This window comes from Arvicanthis niloticus, chromosome 15 (genome assembly GCF_011762505.2).
Source record: "Arvicanthis niloticus isolate mArvNil1 chromosome 15, mArvNil1.pat.X, whole genome shotgun sequence".
Classification (NCBI taxonomy): domain Eukaryota; kingdom Metazoa; phylum Chordata; class Mammalia; order Rodentia; family Muridae; genus Arvicanthis; species Arvicanthis niloticus.
Genome location: NC_047672.1, coordinates 73,343,369 through 73,364,533, shown reverse-complemented (window position 1 = coordinate 73,364,533; position 21,165 = coordinate 73,343,369). Strand labels below are relative to the sequence as shown.

The 21,165-nt window shown below is 39.7% G+C and overlaps 1 protein-coding gene across 5 annotated transcripts in view; it reads right to left on the bottom strand.

Annotated features, from left to right (window-relative positions):
- The window catches only part of Reln (reelin), a 438,704-nt gene that overhangs the window by 16,802 nt on the left and 400,737 nt on the right, over positions 1-21,165 (bottom strand). For all 5 annotated transcript variants that reach the window (XM_076913169.1, XM_076913171.1, XM_076913172.1 and 2 more), the window contains exons 50-59: positions 18,555-18,811; positions 15,477-15,631; positions 14,064-14,278; positions 10,180-10,357; positions 8,301-8,476; positions 8,071-8,177; positions 6,057-6,299; positions 5,352-5,527; positions 2,131-2,204; positions 613-774 (exon numbers count right to left, since the gene is read on the bottom strand). In XM_076913169.1, the coding sequence (XP_076769284.1) occupies positions 613-774; positions 2,131-2,204; positions 5,352-5,527; positions 6,057-6,299; positions 8,071-8,177; positions 8,301-8,476; positions 10,180-10,357; positions 14,064-14,278; positions 15,477-15,631; positions 18,555-18,811 (1,743 nt within the window). The remainder of the gene's footprint in view (positions 1-612; positions 775-2,130; positions 2,205-5,351; positions 5,528-6,056; positions 6,300-8,070; positions 8,178-8,300; positions 8,477-10,179; positions 10,358-14,063; positions 14,279-15,476; positions 15,632-18,554; positions 18,812-21,165) is intronic.

Below are 21,165 nucleotides of genomic sequence, written 5' to 3'. Positions count from 1 at the left end.
TAAAATTAAAGAAGCACATAATTTTCTAAATCTTTCAGTGAAATGAATGCTGCTCCTGGGAAAAATCACACAGCATCTTATTTATCCTCGGTTTCCTGTAACCTGGCAACCCAGGAGGTCTGCACATCCACATGAGCAACACAGCCTTTGGTAGGATGAAGCGCTAGGGCAGAATGGGCCCTAACTTCTGTCTCTGTGTAAAATTTAACATTCAGGATGTTCGAGTAAATGTTGCACAGGTATGATATGTAGTTAGAAGAAAATCTGGGCTCTGTGAGTAATTTACAAATATGTTCCTATCTTTTTCTTGAAACATGAGATGGCAAGAAGAAGAAAGGGTCCTCAGGCTGCAGCTGAAATTCTGTTCTCATCTTTCTGCATGACTATATAAAGCAGAGGTTTTCAACCTGTGGGTTGACTCAGAAAACACAGATATGTACATTACAATTTGTAACAGTAGCAAAATTATAGTTATGAAGTAGCAACAAGAATAATTTTATGGTTGGGGTCACCACAACATGAGGAACTGTATTGAAGCCTAGGGAGGCTGAGACCCACTGCTGTGGAGGCTGTCTGTCAGTCCCACTAGGCTTACCTCTGTAGACAACCCACCTTGAGGAGACGTGGTCTGGCAGCTGGATGGTGATCCTCTTCCAGCTTGAGCTGTTGACAGCATTATAAATGGTGGCTTCATGGAACTGGAAGGGGGAGCAGCCAATGCTATTGGAAGAGGAAGGTAGGCACTGGGTCTGCACAAGCTGCCAGGAGTCGGACCTGTAGCAATAAACAAACAGGGCTGCATTAGACAAGTCTGACGTAGTCCTTCTACTACTAAAGTAGTCCTGTGATTGTGATAGGATTAACTCATTTTATGTGAATTTATTTTAAAGGATTTATTTCTATTTCATGTGTATAAATGTTTGCTTGCATGTATATGTGTGCAGTTCCTGCACAGGCTAGAAGAGGCAATCGGGCTGGGACTGGAATTACAGAAAGGTTGAGCCACTGAGTGCTGGGAACTGAACCTGGGTCCTTTGGAAGAGCTGCCAGTGTTCTCCACCACTGAACCTTCACTCTAGCAATGGGTATTGGAGGGGTTTGATAGAGAGTAAACGGTGGGGATGGGGAGAGGAGGGGGAAGCGATGTAGTTCCATTTCAATTAAAAACATTTAAAATATTAAGAAAAGATCACACCCAAACAAAAACCCCAAACCTCTTGTGGGTCACCCACAATGCAATGGATAGCCCTACACTCATGCACATAAGAACAGCTCTTAGATGAATGAGCGTGTTATAAAAGGAAAAAGAAGAGAAAATGAATTAGTAAGGGCTGGAGAGTTAGGGTGTGTCCTGCAAGGGGGAGAGTGGATGGATATGATAAAATACCTTGTTGATACTTATGAAATTCTCATAGCATAACTAACTTGAAACCAAAAAGGAAATAATAACTTCCCATTAGATGTGTGTTAACTCTTTAAACTACATTAAAATATGTAAATGTATTCACAAACAACAGAATAAAATAACAGCATACATAAGTGGGTTTAAGTAACTTCTCATTAGAAATATACATAGAACCAACTGACTTAGCATAATACAATTAAGTTTTCATAGTGATGGTGTTAGCCAGCTATCTACAAGGGAAACACCCCTGCCAGGCTCCCTCCACCACTGCTCATGCTCATCAGGAGTCGGTACACCAGTTGGAGCACATTCAGATCATCTGCTGAATCTTCTGAAGGTTGGATAAAAATGAGCAGCATGGAGCGAACAGTTCCATGAGAACAAACTCAGTATCTTACTCCAAAATGCAAAGCAGCTGTCCAGTGCGGAAACTGAGTTTTTCACTTTGGTTTGAAAGAAAAATGTGGAGACATGTAAGTAAATTTTATGCTAATGAAATTTGCAAGAATATTCACATGAGCTGACCAGGCCTCCCTAGGTATTACAGGCAGCCCCTGTCTCTCCAGTCCTGGGTTGACAGGTGTGCCATAGGTGAACCACAATCTCCTGAAAACTTCTGCTTTAGATACACAGAATTGCTTCTTTGCAAGTAGCTACCTTAACATTAGACCCACGTTTGAATTATGTTTTCAGGTTTGGAAGAAATGTAAACTAATTTCACTAACCTTGCATCCTTAGTGTACTCCAGCATTACGGAATGAAGGTCACCACAAGAAGTGGCTTCACAACCCACTACAATCTAAAACAAACACGAGCAATCAGTATATGGGCTAGACTAAATGATATCCAATATAACTAATCAGAAATCCTATGTCTCAACATCAAGACTCTAATGGGCAATCAACTATTCAGAGGAAGTTTTACAAGGAGCCTGCCGGTGCATGGAGAATTCATTCCTTAGAGCTGTTAAGACATGCAATTTTCAGAGAAGCTGAGAATTAACAATTTTAAGGTATTATCTCTACTAATTTAACTAATACATTACATGAGTTTGGGCAAGCTAAATTGGCTTAAAATATTATGAGAAGAATTTATGGAAGGAAATTTAAAGTAATGCAAAGCATGCTCACTGTTTAACAGCACTTATCTGCTATTTGTAACTGAAAAATTTTAAAAAGTATTACTTAAATAGTCATTCTTATGGCTGTTCCTCCTTTTCAGTATTATCTGTAATTAAATGTTTGAACTTTAATAATGCATGAATGCTATAAAATTTGGTGACTCAAATATAACTTCTAATTGTTGACTTAATCAACAAGTGCTGGTACTAGGGCAAGTTAGTACTAAAAATTTCAGGCATAACACTCATAAATGAGACAAATATAATTCAAGGTTAGAATAAGAAGTGTAGTCCAATAATATTAGTGGGAATCTAAAAGACACACATAAATAAGTAATTCAGGAACAGTGAGATTGTCGCTGACTAAATGAATTGGAAATTGATTCATCCATTAGGTGCATATGAGGTGCATCCCCTGAAAGATGGGGAGCATCTGGGACGCAGAGGTACTAGAAAGCTGAGGCTGGATGCAAGTGGAGAGAGAATGGAACCCTGCAGGATGAAGCAAGAGAGCTGAGCTGAGTTTCACAGGCTGTGATACAGATAAACAAGCCGTTGATCTTATCTTGCTGAGAACAGAAAACCACTGAAGGTTTGAGGAGTGAAACAATGGACCAAGAGCCAAGCTACATAAAGCTCACCTGATTCTGACATCAAAGTTAGGTACGAGTGGAGAGACTGGGTGGCAAAAGGGAACTTGATGGGTATTTGTTGACTTAAAAAGGGCACAAATTAACTGTGCAGAGAAGATCTGATGAGGGGAAAAACATGTAGAAGTAGAATTAGAGGGCACAGGCACTGATTACAGGTGAAAAGTGAAGACTTTAAGACATTTAAATCTAGTTAGTGGTGAAAGGTGTTCTGATCAACAGGAGTTGTAAGGAAGACCTGGAGCAGGAGAGGTACTGTTGAGTTTACCATGAGACATGCTAAAAGCAAGTCAGAAATGTGTAGAAACTACTAAAATGGAGTTAGTGGGCTGGTGATAAAAGAGGTAAAAGGAGCTGTGGTCAAGCTTGATGACCTGAGTTCGATTCCTAGGGTCCACATGGTATGGGGAGAGAACCAACTCTTTCAAGTTGTCCTTTGACCTCCACATGGGTAACCATGGCATGCATGACACACAGAAACAGGCACAAACACCAACACCTCAAACCAGTAAATGAGCAATGTAACTTAAAATACTAATGTGAAATTGAGTTGTTGGTGAGTTGGTCAAGGTTAGATACACACATTTGAGACTTGGTTTTCAAGGTATAATACAAGCTTTAAGACTGTATGGAATCCTGAGTGATCAGATGCAGTGGAGGGAGAGATTCTGGGATGCATGGAGAAATACATATGTTTGGAGTTGGAGGGAAAAAGATTACAAAAAGGGCAAAGAAGTAGATACCAGAAAAATACAAGAACAAGGAGGGGGAGGGAGAGGGACAAAGTAGTAGTTACCAAGGAGATAAAAAAAGAGGAGAAGAGAGATAGAGATAGAGAAAGAGAGAGAGAGAGAGAGAGAGAGAGAGAGAGAGAGAGAGAGAGAGAGAGAGAGAGAGAGAGAGATTTTGCTTCTCCCCAGTTGCAGAGGAGAAGGACAACAGATCTAAATACTTAGTACAGGAGAGAAGAAGGGTTTGGATGGATGGTGACTTAGGTGGGGTAGAGTCTATGGTAACCTAAATTTCAGGGGATAAATTTACCTTTATTAAAAATTATTGTAATTTGTATGTGTGTGAATAACATGTATTTCCATGGAGGGCAGAGGCATCGGATCCCCTGGAGCTGGAGATACGGTGGTTGTGAGCTGCCTGACAAGGATGTTGGGAACTAAGCTCGGGTCTTCTAGATGAGCAGTGAGCATTCTTAACTGCCAAACCACCTATCCATCCTCTTCCTTTTATTTTAAATAAACTAATTTGGTTGGAGAAAAACATTAGTGTTCCTCAGCTCTGAGTTCACAGAGCCCTCCAAGGAGAAGGAGATGATACAGACCTCAGTGGGACCAGGAGAGGAGAGCCCTGATTCTCAAGGACTTGGCTCAGAAGTCAGTGTGGAATGACACTAAGTATGACAGACTGTGAGCAGCTTTCAAATCACAAAAGCTGAACACTGTCTTAAGGGAATGGAAGCACCGAAACACTGGTTCATCTCTGAAGTGAGTCTTACAGAGCCAATGAAATTGGCAGATGCACTTCAATGTCTAATAAGGTCTCCAGTCTGGCTTTTAAACCACGGGCACTCAGAAATGATGGTTGTAAAAACGACCTAATAAGGAAACACATTTCTGTAATCCCTCTAAAAGGGTTTGCCATGCATCAGAAAGACAGCAGATGCCATGCCTTTATCAATCTCTGTGTCTACGAATCACTCTCTATGCCCTCCTTTCTAGCCTTCTAAGCAGTATAAAAGATTTTTTTTTAAGTCCTCTAGTTCTGTGAGGTTTTGGGAGCTACAATTGTGCCAATGTGCAGGTTTGTGGAGTTGGAGACAAGAGAACATTGAAAAATAAACTGAAGATTAGGTAATTGAAGATTGATAATGGAGTGATGAAGGTGAGACAGAAGGAAGGGGTGTGTGTGTGGACTCGAGGCACCGACAGAAACCTTTCATTTTGGCAGATGAAGATATATGAGCTATAACATGGCTAGATTTCTTACTGTGTCCTCACATCTCCACAGATTTCATCTATGGTCAAATAACCATACCTGAAAAAAACCTTTATAAAATGTTACCACACTTACAGTGTCTATTAATGGGCAACATCAATCATTGGGTGTCAGAACAAATCCCTTTTCCCACAACCCACATAGAAGTTCTTGTATCACTTTTCCTTACTTTAAATTGCATCATGTATCCTGGCTGTATAATGAGCTCACGTGAGGAGAGAGCATTGTGGGTCTTGTCCTTCTTTTTATTTGGCCAGTAGAGGTGGAAGGATGGATTGCCACAGAATCCTGCTGTCCTTACTGCATTAGGGTAAAAACTCCAGTTTTCTTCATGGGAAGAGCCTTCTGTTAAGTAAGTGGGAAACAATGCCTTACATTATTTTCTTCAACTAATTTGTTCAATGTTAAGTTACTTTTGTGTTTGCTACCAAGGCTTGATTTTACTTTACATAACTGTTTTAATATATAAATCCCAGGGGAGAGTCCTAGCTTAGGGCAATACTACTGAAGGTTGCTAGAATGATCGATCACTTTGCTATAAAAGGGAAACTGTTTTTCTGGGTGGAATTCTGCCTGTTCCTAGGCATCTGCAGTACGTGGTCTATAGAACAGACATTACTAAAAGAACTAAAATGTTCTGGGCAGTGTGATTATGAATAATAAAAACACTTTATTTAGCAGTGTTCTTTAAGTTCTCAATTGACAGTGCAGCAAGTGATGAACTTTGAAGAGTTGTCAACTGCGGAGCCCGAGAACAGCTCATAGCAGTTGAGCAGCATGAACTAGAACCCGCAAGGCACTGGCTATGGAGTACTCATCTGATGCCTCCACCCACAGTGGACAGAGAGAATGCTGTTTGGCGCTATCTTCTTACCATCATCGAAAGTGTCCACTAGTTGGCTTGGATTGATTTCTGCTCCGCCAATCAGAATGTTGTCCAGTGCCCACTGCGCACGCTCCACCCCGGAAACTACGAGCCCATTGCTGATCACAAAAGGCTGCCACCAGCGAAGTCGGGTTGTGTTGGTGAGGGCGCCCTCAGGCAGGAGGATGTAGTCGTGCCTCACAGAAATGTACTTCTGGAAATCCATCTCATGAAGCAAAGTCCAAGTGATTCCTATAAAAACAGACTCATCAGCTCCCTAGCACTGGGAAACGGGTCACAAACCAGCAGCACTCGCAAGGGCTGTATGCTTCCTCAGAAAATGTTTACCCAGGCAGTGAAAACCCGAATCTAGGGGCTTTAAGTGTCGACACTTGTAATCATGGCTTCAATACAAAGCTGATCATAATGTGAGGGTGTTTAGACATACTTGGTCAAAGCAAACACACTGAAGTAAAATTTACATATTTCTAATTTTAATTATTTTTAAAATTAATTTTAATTAACTTTTATTTTAATTTAAATTCATCTCTAGATTCTTAAGATGCTTTTTTTCCCCAAGAAGAACATATGCTCATTTATAGACCAGTAGGTTCTAGATTTAAAAATACAGCTATTAGAATTCTATACAATTTGTAATTATTTAGAATGATATGAAGTTGGCCTTATTGCTTGATAGGAATGGGAAAAATGTTTACAACACACGACTATGCTGAGACAGTTCTGGCTCATCTACTAGCTAGTTATTCAGAATGTTATCTGGCTGCTAAAACATATTTTCTTCTGAAAAAAAATCTTTCTAGCTGTTTTCTATTAAAGTTGTTTTTATATCAATGATCTTGTTAAATTACTTTACTTCTAAAGATTTACTTATTTTTATTTTGTGAGTATGAGTGTTCACTACTTGGGTGCCTGATGCCTGCCAAGACTGCAGAGACTCCTTGGCACTAGAGCTGTGGATTACTGTGAGCCACCATGGGTGCTGGGGACCAAACCTTGGTCCTCTGGCAACCCCTGAGCCATCTCTCCAGCCCTTAAAGCATTTTATTCTGAATATTTCACTGTATTAATGGCTTGATAATTATATGAATTATGTGAATTATATTAATAATAATATACAATAATACAACAGAATTTTATTAACATATTTCATGAATTCAGGATATTTTTATAATTGGTGAGGTTTTTCTTATAGAATCCCTATGGTATTTATATTATTGACACAACAGTGTTTTGGAATATTTTTGTTTTTCTTTGTTTTATGAGACAGGGTCTTACTATGTACTTCTGGCTGTTCTAGAACTCACTATGTCAACCAGGCTGACCTCGAACTCACAGACCTCTACCTGTCTCTGCCTCCCAAGGACTGAAATTCAAGGTGTATACAACTTGGCTGGTCCTAAGATTCTTTTGAAATTATATTTTACTCAGAAAACCATTCAAAAAAAATTTTTTTTTCATGCTTTTACCAAAAAAAAAAAAATCTATTTAAAAAGAGGACATGAAGTTAGGGGAGAGATGTGTGAGAGAGAACCTGGGGAGGGGGGCTGGAGGGGGAGAGAGTGGGTGTGGCTACGATAAACATACACTATATACATGAATTTCAGAGTACATAAAATACAAATTGTATTAAAATCCTTTTCTTTTTAATGGGATTCTCTCTCTCTCTTTCTTTCTTTCTTTCTTTCTTTCTTTCTCTCTCTCTCTCCCTCCCCCTCCCCCCTCTCTCTCCCCTTCTCTTTCTCTCTGTCTCTCTGTTTCTCTCTCCCCTCCCCCCTCCTCCCCCTCTCTCTCTCTCCCTCTCTCTCCCTCTCTCTCTCTCTCTCTGATGGCAGGGTTAGACTTTGCCTAAAAGCAGTCCCATGAATAGGACATGTAACACAAGCCAGAGCTGTTGCTTTCTCTGAGATCTCCGTGGTTGTCACTGTTAGCAGAGCTTTGTGTCTGAGGGCATGGATAGATGTGGGATGAGTTCCCAGGCACAGCCGGCACCCACGGAACGTGCCTCCATCCTTAGAGTAATCCAGCAGCACGCCTTCCTTCCGGCAGACAGGCCGATGGCAAGACGTCATGTTGTTCTCACTGCCAATACGTCCCCAGTACTGCAGGAATCTAAATGCAAGCACACATTCTCTCTCAGAATGATGGACCAAAGCAAACACACCACTCAGGTCCTGAGTAACAACTGCTGTCAACTGTGCTATGTGACAGACATCTGAGAAAAATGTGACTTACTTTGCCCCTCTGAGATCTAAGTCTTGAGTAATAGCTTGTCTCACAGTGGATCCCCCAAAATAGAGTGCAGTGTTCTCAGCAAGGATCCCACATTCTGTACAAGTGCTTCCACCTTCTAAGGACATCCATAAGTCAGGCTTGATCTCTTCACTGTCAAAGCGCTCCTTCAGGAAGGTCTGTGGGGGAGGGGGAGGGCCAGGGGGATGCAGCTAAAGATAATGATTTCAGGTAGAAATGATGCTACTTTACACAACAAAGTTGCTGGGACTTCAAAATAACAGAACTGATTTCAGTGTTTTTGTAAAGATATGTTTGAAAGACAATAGATTATGCTCATAACTTTACTTTCTACCATATACTGAAGATAATTTAAACTGCTTAAAGGAAAAGTAATAATTAGACTTTTATTTAAGATATAAAAATATAAACTTCTAACACACAGCAAAGTGCAGATTCAAGATCAAAGCATCAGCATATTTTTAATATAATCTTAATAAATGTAAAATCAGAGTAACTTAAATAATGGCTAGAAAGAATCATGAAACAATCTTTTTTCTGTTCAAAGAAATAAAATAATTCAGCTATCCTTGAAACATAATAACTAAAACCAAACACATAAATAATATTTTTATAAACCTTAAATCCCAGAAAATTTATATTATCCACAGAAGGGAAGTGATATAATTTTACCTTATGTTTAGGGGACATAAACTTGTAGTTGCAGTAAAAACAGTATTTATGTGTCTCCATATACGTCTATACATTTCCCCAGTTCTATAAGAAAGTTCTATATTGTGTGGTTAAATGATTTAAATAAGTCTTATTTCCTCACACATGGAACACAATTGACCCTGTAATTAAAGGCATGCAAACACAAGCCCATCTGACTTTACTTCACTAATGGTGACAAAATGAGTACAGATTTTATAAATGAATATTTGTATGTAAGAACATGAGCTGGAAGAAACACATGGCTAACTATACATGCTCTCATTAGTAGACTGAATTAGAGTTCACAATGCAGGCTCATAGAATTTCTTATCTGAGAAACACTAATGACATCTGAATGTCCATGTGAGTCTCAGGCCTTTTCTTTAGACACAAATGAGCAATAGCTTCAGATTTTATTTTCAATATTTGCTAGGCTTCAATTATATGTACTTTTTTTGAGACAGGATTTCCTATTCAGGCTGCCCTGGAACTCATTGTACAGTCCATGATTGCAGGTGGGAGCCATGATCTCTAGCAGCTGTTCTGTTTTAGCTGGAATATTTTTCCACTATTGAAATGATGTATGTCTCTGCTTATTTACAGAAACAAAACTGATGTGTGGCGTCTGTGTTAAGAAGCTAAATATTGACTTTAGATATTGAACAACTAATGTATCAAAAATGACTTAGCCACATTTCAGTAGTTAATAAATTAGACAATAGAATTTTCTGGAAAAATGTTGGAGCATTGTTGCAGCATGTTTGAACATTCGTTTTGGGGAGGCTATCTGTAAAATTTGCATCATTTGATAGGAATAATAGTATCATCCTCCTTTGTACCAATTGTGAAAGTAAGATCCTTTTTAAAAGCAAATATTGACTTTAAACTGAGTGGTTTTTGTTTTTTCTTTTTTAAAAAAAAAAAAAAAGCTGAACATAATGGCACATACCTTTAATTCCAGCATTTGAGAATCAGAGTCTCAGGCATATTTATAAGTTTGAGGTCAGTCTCGTGTACACAGGGCTACATAGTGAGACAGACAAGGGAGGAACTATAGAAGGGAAGGTGGAGACAGACAAGCCGGGACAGAGACACAAAACCTTGCTACAGACTCTCATGTTCAAAAACTGGTCATGGGCTGTCCTGAAAGGGACCAGCTCAACAGTACCTTCAGGGTGTGAGTTAAGTAGCAGTTTGGTCCCGAGTATCCTGGGTCACAGATGCACTGTTCCTTTAGGCAGTCTCCGTGACCTCCACAGTTGTCCAGACATCCAGGGCCAAGGTAGAAATTGTCAATTGCCCACTGCACATCTGAGTACTTTTGGTAGAACCTAAATCTTACAGGACTGTTAGCAAAAACAAAGAAATGAAAAACAAAAGTTAACTTTATTCAGAGTCACTACACACACACACACACACACACACACACACGCATGCACATACACACACACACACACATACACACATACTCAGTGCTCCCGAGGAAAAAAAAATTGCAGTTATATCTGTGGATGAACTGAGTTAATAAAATGTATTCTGACCACTTTCAACTTCCAGTTTCTAGTAATGGAACTGTGTAGCTGATTTCAACACAATTCTGTAGAAATTTACAAAACAAGTAAAATCAGTAGGGACTGTTTCAAACACAGGATTATCTTATAGTGCAATCTAGAATCATAAGTCAGATTTCTTTTTCTTCTTTTTAAAATTGAATTTTAGGGTTTTTATACAAAGTGTCCAACCCATGCGCCTTACATTTTGTTCACATTCATTCCAATTCATTTTCTTCCCCAGCCCTCCACCCCCATGCTCTCTCCTCCATCTGATGGTTCTCCACCCCCATGCTCTTTCTCTCCTCTGGTTGGTTCCCCTCCCCCAAGGTCTTCCTCCTCTGGCTGGTTCCTTTTCTTCTTCTGGTTACTTGCAATTCCCATGTCATTATTACCCAAGTTTTAGTACCTTTTGCATACCACACTTTCCTTGAACTCCCTGCCTCCCCTTTCATGATCTCCTTTCTAGTTTTGTGGTCCCTCCTCCACATATGCATGCACCGCAGGTTTTAAATCTAGTTCTGCAGATGAAACAAAACTTGCAGTGCCTGGCTTACTTTGCTTATCATAATGATTTCCAGCTGCATCAATTTTTTGCAGATGTCATAATTTCATTTTTCTTGGTAGCTGCATTAAATTTCACAGTGGGGTGGGCATATACCACATCAAAGTATTTGTTCACCACTTTATCTATATAGGAGTTTTGCATGCATGAATGTCTGTGCACCATGTGTGTGCACTGCCTGCAAAGGCCAGAAGAGGGCAGTGAAGATTTTTGGCTCTGTTTCTTAGTTATTGTGCACAAGGCATCTATAACAAGGATCTGCAAGGATACTGTGGTATGCTGCTGCAGCATCCTCTTATTGTATATCCAAGAGTGCTATAATTGAGTCATGTGGTAGTTTGAATTTTTTGAGGAATCTACATATTGAGTTCTATTGTGTCTGTGCAGTTTACACCCCAACACCAATAAATATTAGTTTGTCTTCCCCTATAACTTCACCAGCATTTGATATTATCACTTAAATTTATTTTAAAATCTGTCTGTCTATCCAGTGTGTGTATGTGTGTCACAGTGTGCATGTGGAGGTCACAACAAAACTTGGAGTTGGTTCTTTCATTCACCATATGGGTTCCAAGGAAGGACTCCTGATCCCCAGAGGCTTCGTGGCAAGTAAGTACATTTCCCATCGAGCCACTCTACCTATCCCCATTTGCCATCTTGAGGTCATATTGGATGGTGTGACATGGAATCTCAAAGCAATCATAGTTTACATTTTTCTGATGGCTAACGATATTTAAGACTTTTTTAAAAATTATTTGTTGACCAATTATTTGTGTTTTTTTTTCTTTTGAGAACTGTCTTTTCAATTAACTGGTCCATTTATTGATCGAATGAACAAAGTGAACTGAACTTCAGTGGTTGTGGGAGCATTTTGGTTGCCTAATTACACTTCTGAAATTGTATAGGAGGTTAGTGATGCCCACAACAGAGTCTTGTTAGCATGCACACAGCCTTCAGGCATTTAGCAAACAGCAACTTCTCAATTCCTGGAAGATCATCAATATTCTCAAAGTAACCATGGTAATCAGAAAACAATTTTGGAAGGGTTACATTAAAGGACAGTTTCCTAGAGATTTCTAATTTCATTGTTGCTCTTCTCTGTCTTCTGGGTACAGGAAAAAACAGGCTCTAATTAACCTTATTTTAAAATAAGCCATACAATTCTGGTTTAAAAATGCAAAGTAAAGAACTTTTAGGGCAATCTAAATGTTCTATATCTCATTTTATGTGGTGAGTACATCAGTTATACAACAATAAAAGTCTTTTATCTGAACAAATGTTATATTTGAACACCATGTAAATTATATATAGAATATATAGTGTGTGATAATATACAACATACACACAGACATGAAAAAGAAATACACACAACACACATACACAGAAAGGGTGGGAATAATAAGTGGCTTAGGAATGGTATACTTTGTACCAATAGGACTCAACAGGGTTCTTGTTCTGTCGTTCTAAGAAAGAAAACCATCTCCTCTCCCATGGACATAGTAAAGAAGCATTCTGGTCCAATATTCTGATAACCATCATATATTCAACAGGGGACCATCTTTGGGCTGAAAATATCCCTAGTGCCATTGAAAGAGGGATAATGGATAAGAGAGCAAGACAATGGGGTCCTTGAAATAATGTAAAAGCAATGTAAAAGTACAATGTATACAACAGTTTATTGTTATTATATTTATTTGTGTGGAGGTGCACATGTGTGTATAAGCATGCACACCAGGGTGTGGACTGTAGTCCCACGGATCTAACTCTGGTCCTCAGGTTTGGCAGAGAGGGTCCTTACCCACTGGGCCATTTCCTTGAGTCTTAAAGCCATTTGCAAACCAATCAGTCCCAGAGCCTACACATCTTTACAGTTTTTGTTATAAGGTATTTTAAAATGTTTTAATTTTCACAATGTGCATAGGTATATCTCTATGGGTGGAGTTTGTGCATGTGAGTGCAATGCCAATGGAGGCTGGAAGAAGGTGTGAGATCCTCTATACCTGGAGCCTCAGGGGGCCATGAGCCACCCAATGTGAGTTCTGGGAAGAGTAGTCGTTGTTATTAACTGCTGAGCTGTCTCTCAAGCTACAGGATATTTTATTTTTAATTGAACCACTGTAGTTTTTTTAACTCCCAGCATCTTAACAGTGTAAGCTCTTCTGATCCATTCCAGGAAAATGATAATGTCTATTGGACTGGACAGGCCGTGTGTGTACTTGCCTTATTCAGTGCCTCAGTCCTGCTCATACATCATAGTCTGCTTCCTCAGAAGCCTCTTTACTTAGCTTGACTTGATGATTAATTTAGTAGAAGCACACCTGTCATTTTGCTTAATGCATCTCTTTTCTTAATTTTACAGTAGCCGGGGAATCTTTGGAATCACCTTTAATTAAATTACCCACAGATTTTCGAAGAGCATGGCTTAAACCACTGCTCCAGGCTAATTATTCTTCACTGCAAGTGCAGAACATGATACTATGTGATAAAAGAAAAATACAACCTGGAAGCCATCTTATACAATTGCCTGAACTTAGGGGCTGTGCAGCTAGTGTGGGCTGGGATTTGCTCCCTGCTCAACTAAGGATTTGGAAAACACGCTTATATTGGACCAGAATCTACAAGGACTGTAAGGTATGTAACGTGTCTTTGCATCTGGCTCCAAGGTCATTACTGTTGCTCTAATCTTATTTGACAGCACTGGGGTTTAGAAAAGAGAAGAACTTGACAGGGACATTTATTGAAGACAAAATCCTCCAAGTCTGAGGATTACAACATGAAGTGTGCCCATTGCAGAAATCACCAATTAGGGACCCTAGTGTAGTCAGGGAGAAAGAGAGCACATCACCCACGATTACATGTAATTTAAGATTCGACGGTGGTACCAGTGGTTGCCTCCCAGGTGTACACAGCTGTGCTTTATTTTAACTTTCTACTTACTTCCCCATTAGGCTCTCGGGAAGTGGGTAGGTGATCCTTTTCCACCCCTTAGTTGGGAAGAACACAGACGGTTGAGAAACACTTCCAGAACACTTTGGGTCAGCAGGTAAGCACTGAGAGACTAGGTAACTCCAGCTCACGCCAAAGTCAGTAGAAAACTGCACATGAATTTGATTCTGGGCAATTTTTTCAGGCACTCTGCATCCAACAGAGATCTAATAAACAGAAAATGAAGATTGTCAAGGCATTAAAACCACATTACAGATTTCAGCCCCAAAGAACTGTCAGTAAGAAAGGCCCAGATCCCTTGATAGCTACTACCTATATTTTCGATATCTATCACCTCTATTTTCAGGTTCATTATTTGTTTTGTTGATGGACAGGGGCCACTGGCATGGTTGTCCAAGGTGACGAACTGTAGAAAGTGCCAAGTACATTGTGTAAGGATTTGGGAGAGAAGTAGGAAGCCCTGCCTCCACAACACTGGCTGGTTTCCTTGGAAGGCCTGGGCCCACGCTTACAAATTGTTTTGTTAATGGTCTGGCACTTATGTTTGGCAGAACAGCTGACCAAGAAGGATTGCTAACAGCCTTGCTAATTTTACCATTTTGTCATATAATTTATAACTCTCAATAAATCACTTTCACTGGCAAGCAAGATGCAGTGGAACTCGGTAACAGAAGCACAGGCCTTTAACATGGTGACAGCCATAGTGTGGCAACTCTGCAAACACAGAGGTATTCAGGTAGACAGGATACAGCTGAATAATCCAGGCCAAAATGTCATCCAAAGCTCTTGCTGGCATGGGTTCTAATCACACTGCCCTAGTATGTAATTTTTGTTCTACAGAAACATCTGAATGAGCTTCTAGAAGAAGCAGAAATAACTATTACAATGGCTTTAGTCTCATAAGGAAACAATTTACCTTTTGTTTTGTTCTTTGTTGGACAGAGTTTCACCATGTAGCCTTAACTGGCCTGTGTCTCACTATATAGACCAGCTATCCTTGTATTCCCAGAGATCTGCTTCAGTTTCTGCCTCCTGAGTGCATGAATTGAAGGTGGGCACCACCCCACCCAGCCAACTTACTTTTTATATTGTGACTTAGTAAGTTGCAATCAGTATCTTACAGTTTTAAACCAGTATTTTGTTCTATAAATGTATAATCCTGATTATAAATATTTGCTTTTATATGAAGTTCAAAATTTTACCCTGAAATAGCATAGATATACAATATTTTTTAATCATTAGGCAATAATTAGGTGAATTGTATATTACCTTAACATTAATTTTTATCTTTCAAAGCATATATTAAATCAGTGAAATCTTAGAAAACCTTTATCTTTATGATGGCTCTGAATAGGTTGCTAATGTATGGTTATTTTTGTGATAGAGACCAAATGGTAATTTCACCTTGAATTGCATGATCCAGTTCTCAGTGGGAGTCAGGTCGTGTGTCACTGCATACACCTCTCGTCCATCATGGCTGCCACAGAGCATGACACCATCTGGGGAGTCACAGAATCTTTCCACTGTACAGTCATCATGGAAGAGCCAATTCTCATTCACTGAAAAAAAGGCAAAAAAAAAAATGGATGACAGATTTAATAAGGACTTAAAGTAAATACACTAACCAAGTCCTAGAATTAAGTAGAAATCTCTCTTATATCTAATGTTATATAAAATAAAAACTAAAAACTTATATAAACATTTTATAACATGAATATTAACTGACAGATACCAAGTGCATTTTTTGAGGGTGGTTAAGACAAGGTCTTACTTTATAGGTCAGGCTGGCTTCAAACTCAGGACTAATCCTCCTACTTTAGTCTCTTGGATGTTAGATTACAAGCATGTACTACCATGCCCAGCTCCTCAATGCATTGTAATATAAAATGTGTGTCATCCACATATCCACCCATGCATCTATCCATTATTCATCTATCCATCCATCCATCCATCCATCCATCTATCTATTCATCCATCTGTCCATCCATCATCTATCCATAATCCATCCATACATTCATCATCTATCCATCCACCTTCCATCCATTCATCATCTATCCATCCATCCATTCATCCATCTGTCCATCCATCTATTCATCATCTATCCATCCATCTATCATCCATCCACCATCCATCCATTATTCATCCACCATCCATCCATCCATCCATCATCCATCTACCATCCATCCATCCATCATCCATCCACCATCCATCCATCTATCATTCGTCCATCATCCATCCATCCATCCATCTATCATTCATCCATCATCTATCCATCCATCTATCCATCTATCCACCCATCCAACCACCATCCATCTATCTATCCATCCATTCATCATCAATCCATCCATCCATCCATTCATCATCCATCCATCTATCCATCCACCAACCCACTTGTCCGTCCATCATTCATCCATCATTCATCCATGCCCCATCCATCCACCACTCATCCACCCATCCATTCATCATCCATCATCCATCCATCCATCCATCGTCCATCCACCATCCATCCATCTATCATTCATCCATCATCCATCCATCCATCTATCATTCATCCATCATCTATCCATCCATCCATCTATCCATCCATCCAACCACCATCCATCTATCCATCCATCCATTCATCATCAACCCATCCATCCATCCATTCATCATCCATCCATCTATCCATCCACCAACCCACTTGTCCATCATTCATCCATCATTCATCCATGCCCCATCCATCCACCACTCATCTACCCATCCATTCATCATCCATCCATCATCTGTCTATCCATCATCCATTCATCTATCAATCTATCATCTACCCATCATTCATCATCTATCTTTTTTTTTTTAGAAATAAGGTTTAATTCTATAGCCAAGTTTGTTTGAAATGAATGATATAGCCCAGTGTGGCCTCAAACACATGTCTCTGCCTCCTGAGGGTAGAGATTACAGGTAGAAGCCACTATGTCCAGCACAATATTATATCATTAACTATAGGTACTATATAATCAAAAGATCATTAAAATTTTTCAACATACATAGCAGAACTATTTCAAGTGATTCCCTGTTTCCTTCTTTGCTGGATTCTGAAAACCACTCTAACTGGATGAACAAATAATTTTGGAAGCCCAGACAGTATTTGAGAAAAACTAAGCTTTGCATTATTTAGTTAGTCACAAAGATTACATTAGAATTCTAACGTGTTAAGTTGAATTTAATCTGGCAAAAAATTAAGGTATAATATAAAGAGATTATTTAAGAAGCTCAGATTAAGACGGGCATGGTGGCATATACTGTAATACCAGTACTTTGGAGTTAAGGGTAACCTTGGCTACATAGCAAGGTTGAACAGTCTGGGCCACATAAGACTGTGTCAACAACATAAAACATCAGCAAAAAAGAAACTGATTATCTATAAAATGCTAAGTTTACATCATTGGTGTTCTTTATACTTGAATATTTAGGCATATAATACACTGAAATTATTTTATAAATATTGATACTGGTCATCTCTTGGGTAATTTCTAATTTTAATCCTCATGATTTTCTGTATTTTTCTCAATTTCATAACCTGAATTTATTGCTTTTAGAGTAAAACATTATTAATTCAGTATTTTAAGTTACTAAAATTCCTTAAATTTTTCCCTAGGTGTACCATTTCTCTAGAAAGTTTTTATTATTGTAAAATTGGCCACATGCCATTTTATGGAGGGAGGGGCTAGACATCAGCACTAAGCAGGATGAGACACAGTGTGTTATTGTCTGGATGGCTGTGGCCACTGCTGGACAGACGTACAGTGAGTGTGAGGAGGTGACAGATATTTAAATATCACCAGCATGTATCAGATTACACTGTTCTACCTAGTACAACCAATACATGTGGGACCAAAAAGCCACAGCCTTAATGGAAGATACCACATTAAAACTATTTAACCAAAAAGCATTCAGATGAGAATGGGTTCAGCTCCCACAGTTGCCATGGTCACTGAGCTATCCCTGCTGAGGACGAAGGATAAGAAGGGAGACCTACAGCAAGCAGACCCTGACACAAGATCTGAAACATGAAATGCCATTGTGAATGTGCCTGACTTGCAGAAAACATAGCATCCCACCTTTTGATGCTGAGAAAGGCACCAGGAGGATGAGGCAGGAAGATCACTGTGAGTTTGAGGGCAGCCTGAGCTTCATGGTGAGTTCAAGGACAGTCTGAAGCACAGAGAAAGACCATGACCCAAACACCATCAGCAGCAACAATAGACCAGAAATGTTGGTTCTTTCCCTCCAAAGTAGAAAATAGGAAACAGAAACAAAAATGTTTCTTCCATTTACAGTAAAGAGATCAATGTCTAATGGGAAGGCTAACAGAACAAAAGAATAATGTTCTCTTTGTTTCTGCATTATCCAAACACCTGGAAAGAACCCAGTTTCACTTGTGATAAGCCTCCCCCCTCAACTGCATTTCAATGTACTTTTGTCCAGTGTTCCTAAGCAAAGCACCTGAAGTTTTGTCCTCCATGAACATATCAAAAGCAATTCTCCCAACAGGGCCAGCATCTGCAGGGGAGCGCTCATGCTGTGGTACTGGGGCGCTGCTGAACGTGTCTAGCATAACTGTCCTCTGGTCAGCAGAGCCTGAGATGAGGACATTGTCAATGGCCCAGTCATTCTGGTCAAGGCCGTCATGTCGTGGCTGCCACCAGCGGAAGCGAGTGGCAATCTCTTTAGCATCAGGAGGGAGAAGGATATTCACGAATCTAAGTGGAAAATAGTGGGGGTGAGGAAAATATTTGTTAAATATTTCATATGAAAAGAAGATCTGAAACAGTAGTAAACAACTATATATCCTACTTAAAACTCTCCCGACTCTCTCCAGTTGTATATGCAAATATGTATGTTGGCAAGAGGCCAATGTTGAGTGTCTTCTTCAATTGATCTCTACTTTCCTTTTTGAGACAGGGTCTTTCACTGCCTGGAGCTCACTGATTGGTTGGCTAGAGAACTCCAGGGATCCTGTCTACCTACCTAGCGTTGAGGTTACACCACTAGACCTATCTTTTAAATGACCACCAGGGATCTAATTTAGTTCCTAATATGCCTGCAAGGCAAGCACTTTACCCAACTAAGTCATCTCTCTAGCTCCCAAACAAACTAAAAATAGCTTTATTACATTTGAGTTTATTCCACGAATACATTTTATATAGTGTATTCTGATTATATTCATTCTCAGCTCCTCCCAGATACACTCCCATCTCCTTACTCTTCCTCTTAAAATAACACAACAACTCCTGGGTGTGGATCCTGGTCAACGGGCTTCCTTTTACAAGTCATTAAACTAGAGAAACAGAATGTAAACAATGTAAGTATCCCATAGCTAACTATCCATTTGAGCAGCCTGTAGACCTTAGACATCTGTGACCCTGGGTAGGTAACTGTGGGTCTACACTGTACATACTTTGAGAGATACAAGCCAATCTTGACCTTATTTTTCCTGCTACATAAGGGTTGTTTTCATCCTTCTTTCTTTCATCCTTGGTACTTTGCTTTTTACTTTAATCTACAAAGTGCAAGCAACAGGCTGGGAATATGGACACTAGCTTGTGGGAGGATGTTTGAGCCTCAGCCTGAAAAGAAGCAGGTCTCAGTTGTCTGTGGTACAGACAATGCTTTGCTAATGGGCTTCATTGAAAGAAATACTGACAGAGAATTGCTAACAACCTCAGCAGTCAGACTTCTGACTTAGTCACCAAGGACAGATAGCTTAATGCTCTAATACAAACTCATCATGTAGAAATGAGGCTTACATTTACAACTGCAATTTAAAAATACCGAATGCAAGCCAGCAATATAGCCACATATTTGATTATATTCAGAGCTCATAGAACTCAGGGAAACAATTTCCTAAGTTTTCTCCCTGTGCAGACAGTATCATACTTTTTTCTGTTTTTTCAGCTGTGTTTCAACAGCAGCCTCTTAGTGCTAAAATTCCTGTCCATGTTAATCTTGGGATGGATCCTAAAGCTAAGGGTTGTGATAACAGTTGCTTTAATCTTTGACTCCTACATTGAAGAGGTGTAGTTACTTTCCTTTTGTTGACACAGCATTTCCTTGGTGATCTTTTTCTTTTCAGTGCCGAGAGCTTTGTATACGCTAGACAATACTCATCGAGCCATCTGCTTGGCCCTGCTGTTTTGTGTCTTTTTTAAGTTACACCTGCCCAGCACAGTAGGCTGAATTCTGGATAGCAACCAACTAGGATGCATGTAAGTGGGCTTCAGCCACTTCAGTCACTTTGTGCATTCTTTGGCCCATGAAGGACATTAGTGTTCACATGAAGGAAGGAAAAGGTAGTCTGTGAATCTTACACCCTCAAATATGTTGTTATTAGGTTCTTAGAGATCAGCAGCTTTTACACAGGCCTCTCCAAGGTTTATTTCTTCATGTCTCTTGACGTTAGAGCTCATCTGCCCATCTCCTTTTAAGATTATTACTATTATGTGTGTTTTGTGGGGTGCATGTGCATGTGTGGGTGTGCAGTTGTTCCTGTGTGTGTACACATGTGCATGTGGAGGCCAGAGCAGGATGTTAGGTGTCTTACTCGATCTCTCTTTGCCTCATTCCCTTGAGATAGAAATACTTCAAATAGTTTATGCCTCTTCCCCCCAACCCCTGCTCTTTTTTTTTTTTTTTTTTTTTTACAAATTTACTCTTTGAGAAAGTTACATAATATATTTTGATCATATTCATTCTCCTTCCCCCCAACTCTTCCCAGATCCTTTCCCACCTCCCTTCTGACCCAACTCCATATTCTGTTCTCTTTCCCTATTAAAGGGATACATACATGCAATAGTTTGTGTTGGCTACTAGTCACGGGATCTGTCATGGAATATTTCTGATGCACCAAATTCCACTCCACTAAAGGAAACTATTGTTCCCTCTCCCAGAAGCAATCAAATACCAACAGCTCCTTGTGTATGAGGTGGTATTTCATGCCCACCCCACCCCCCCTCCTGAGGTTTTATCTGGCTTAGCTTGCACAGGTCTCCTGCATGCTGTCTTTGTCTCATTGAGTTCATATGTGCCTTTGCCCTGTCAAGTCTGGAAAACACAG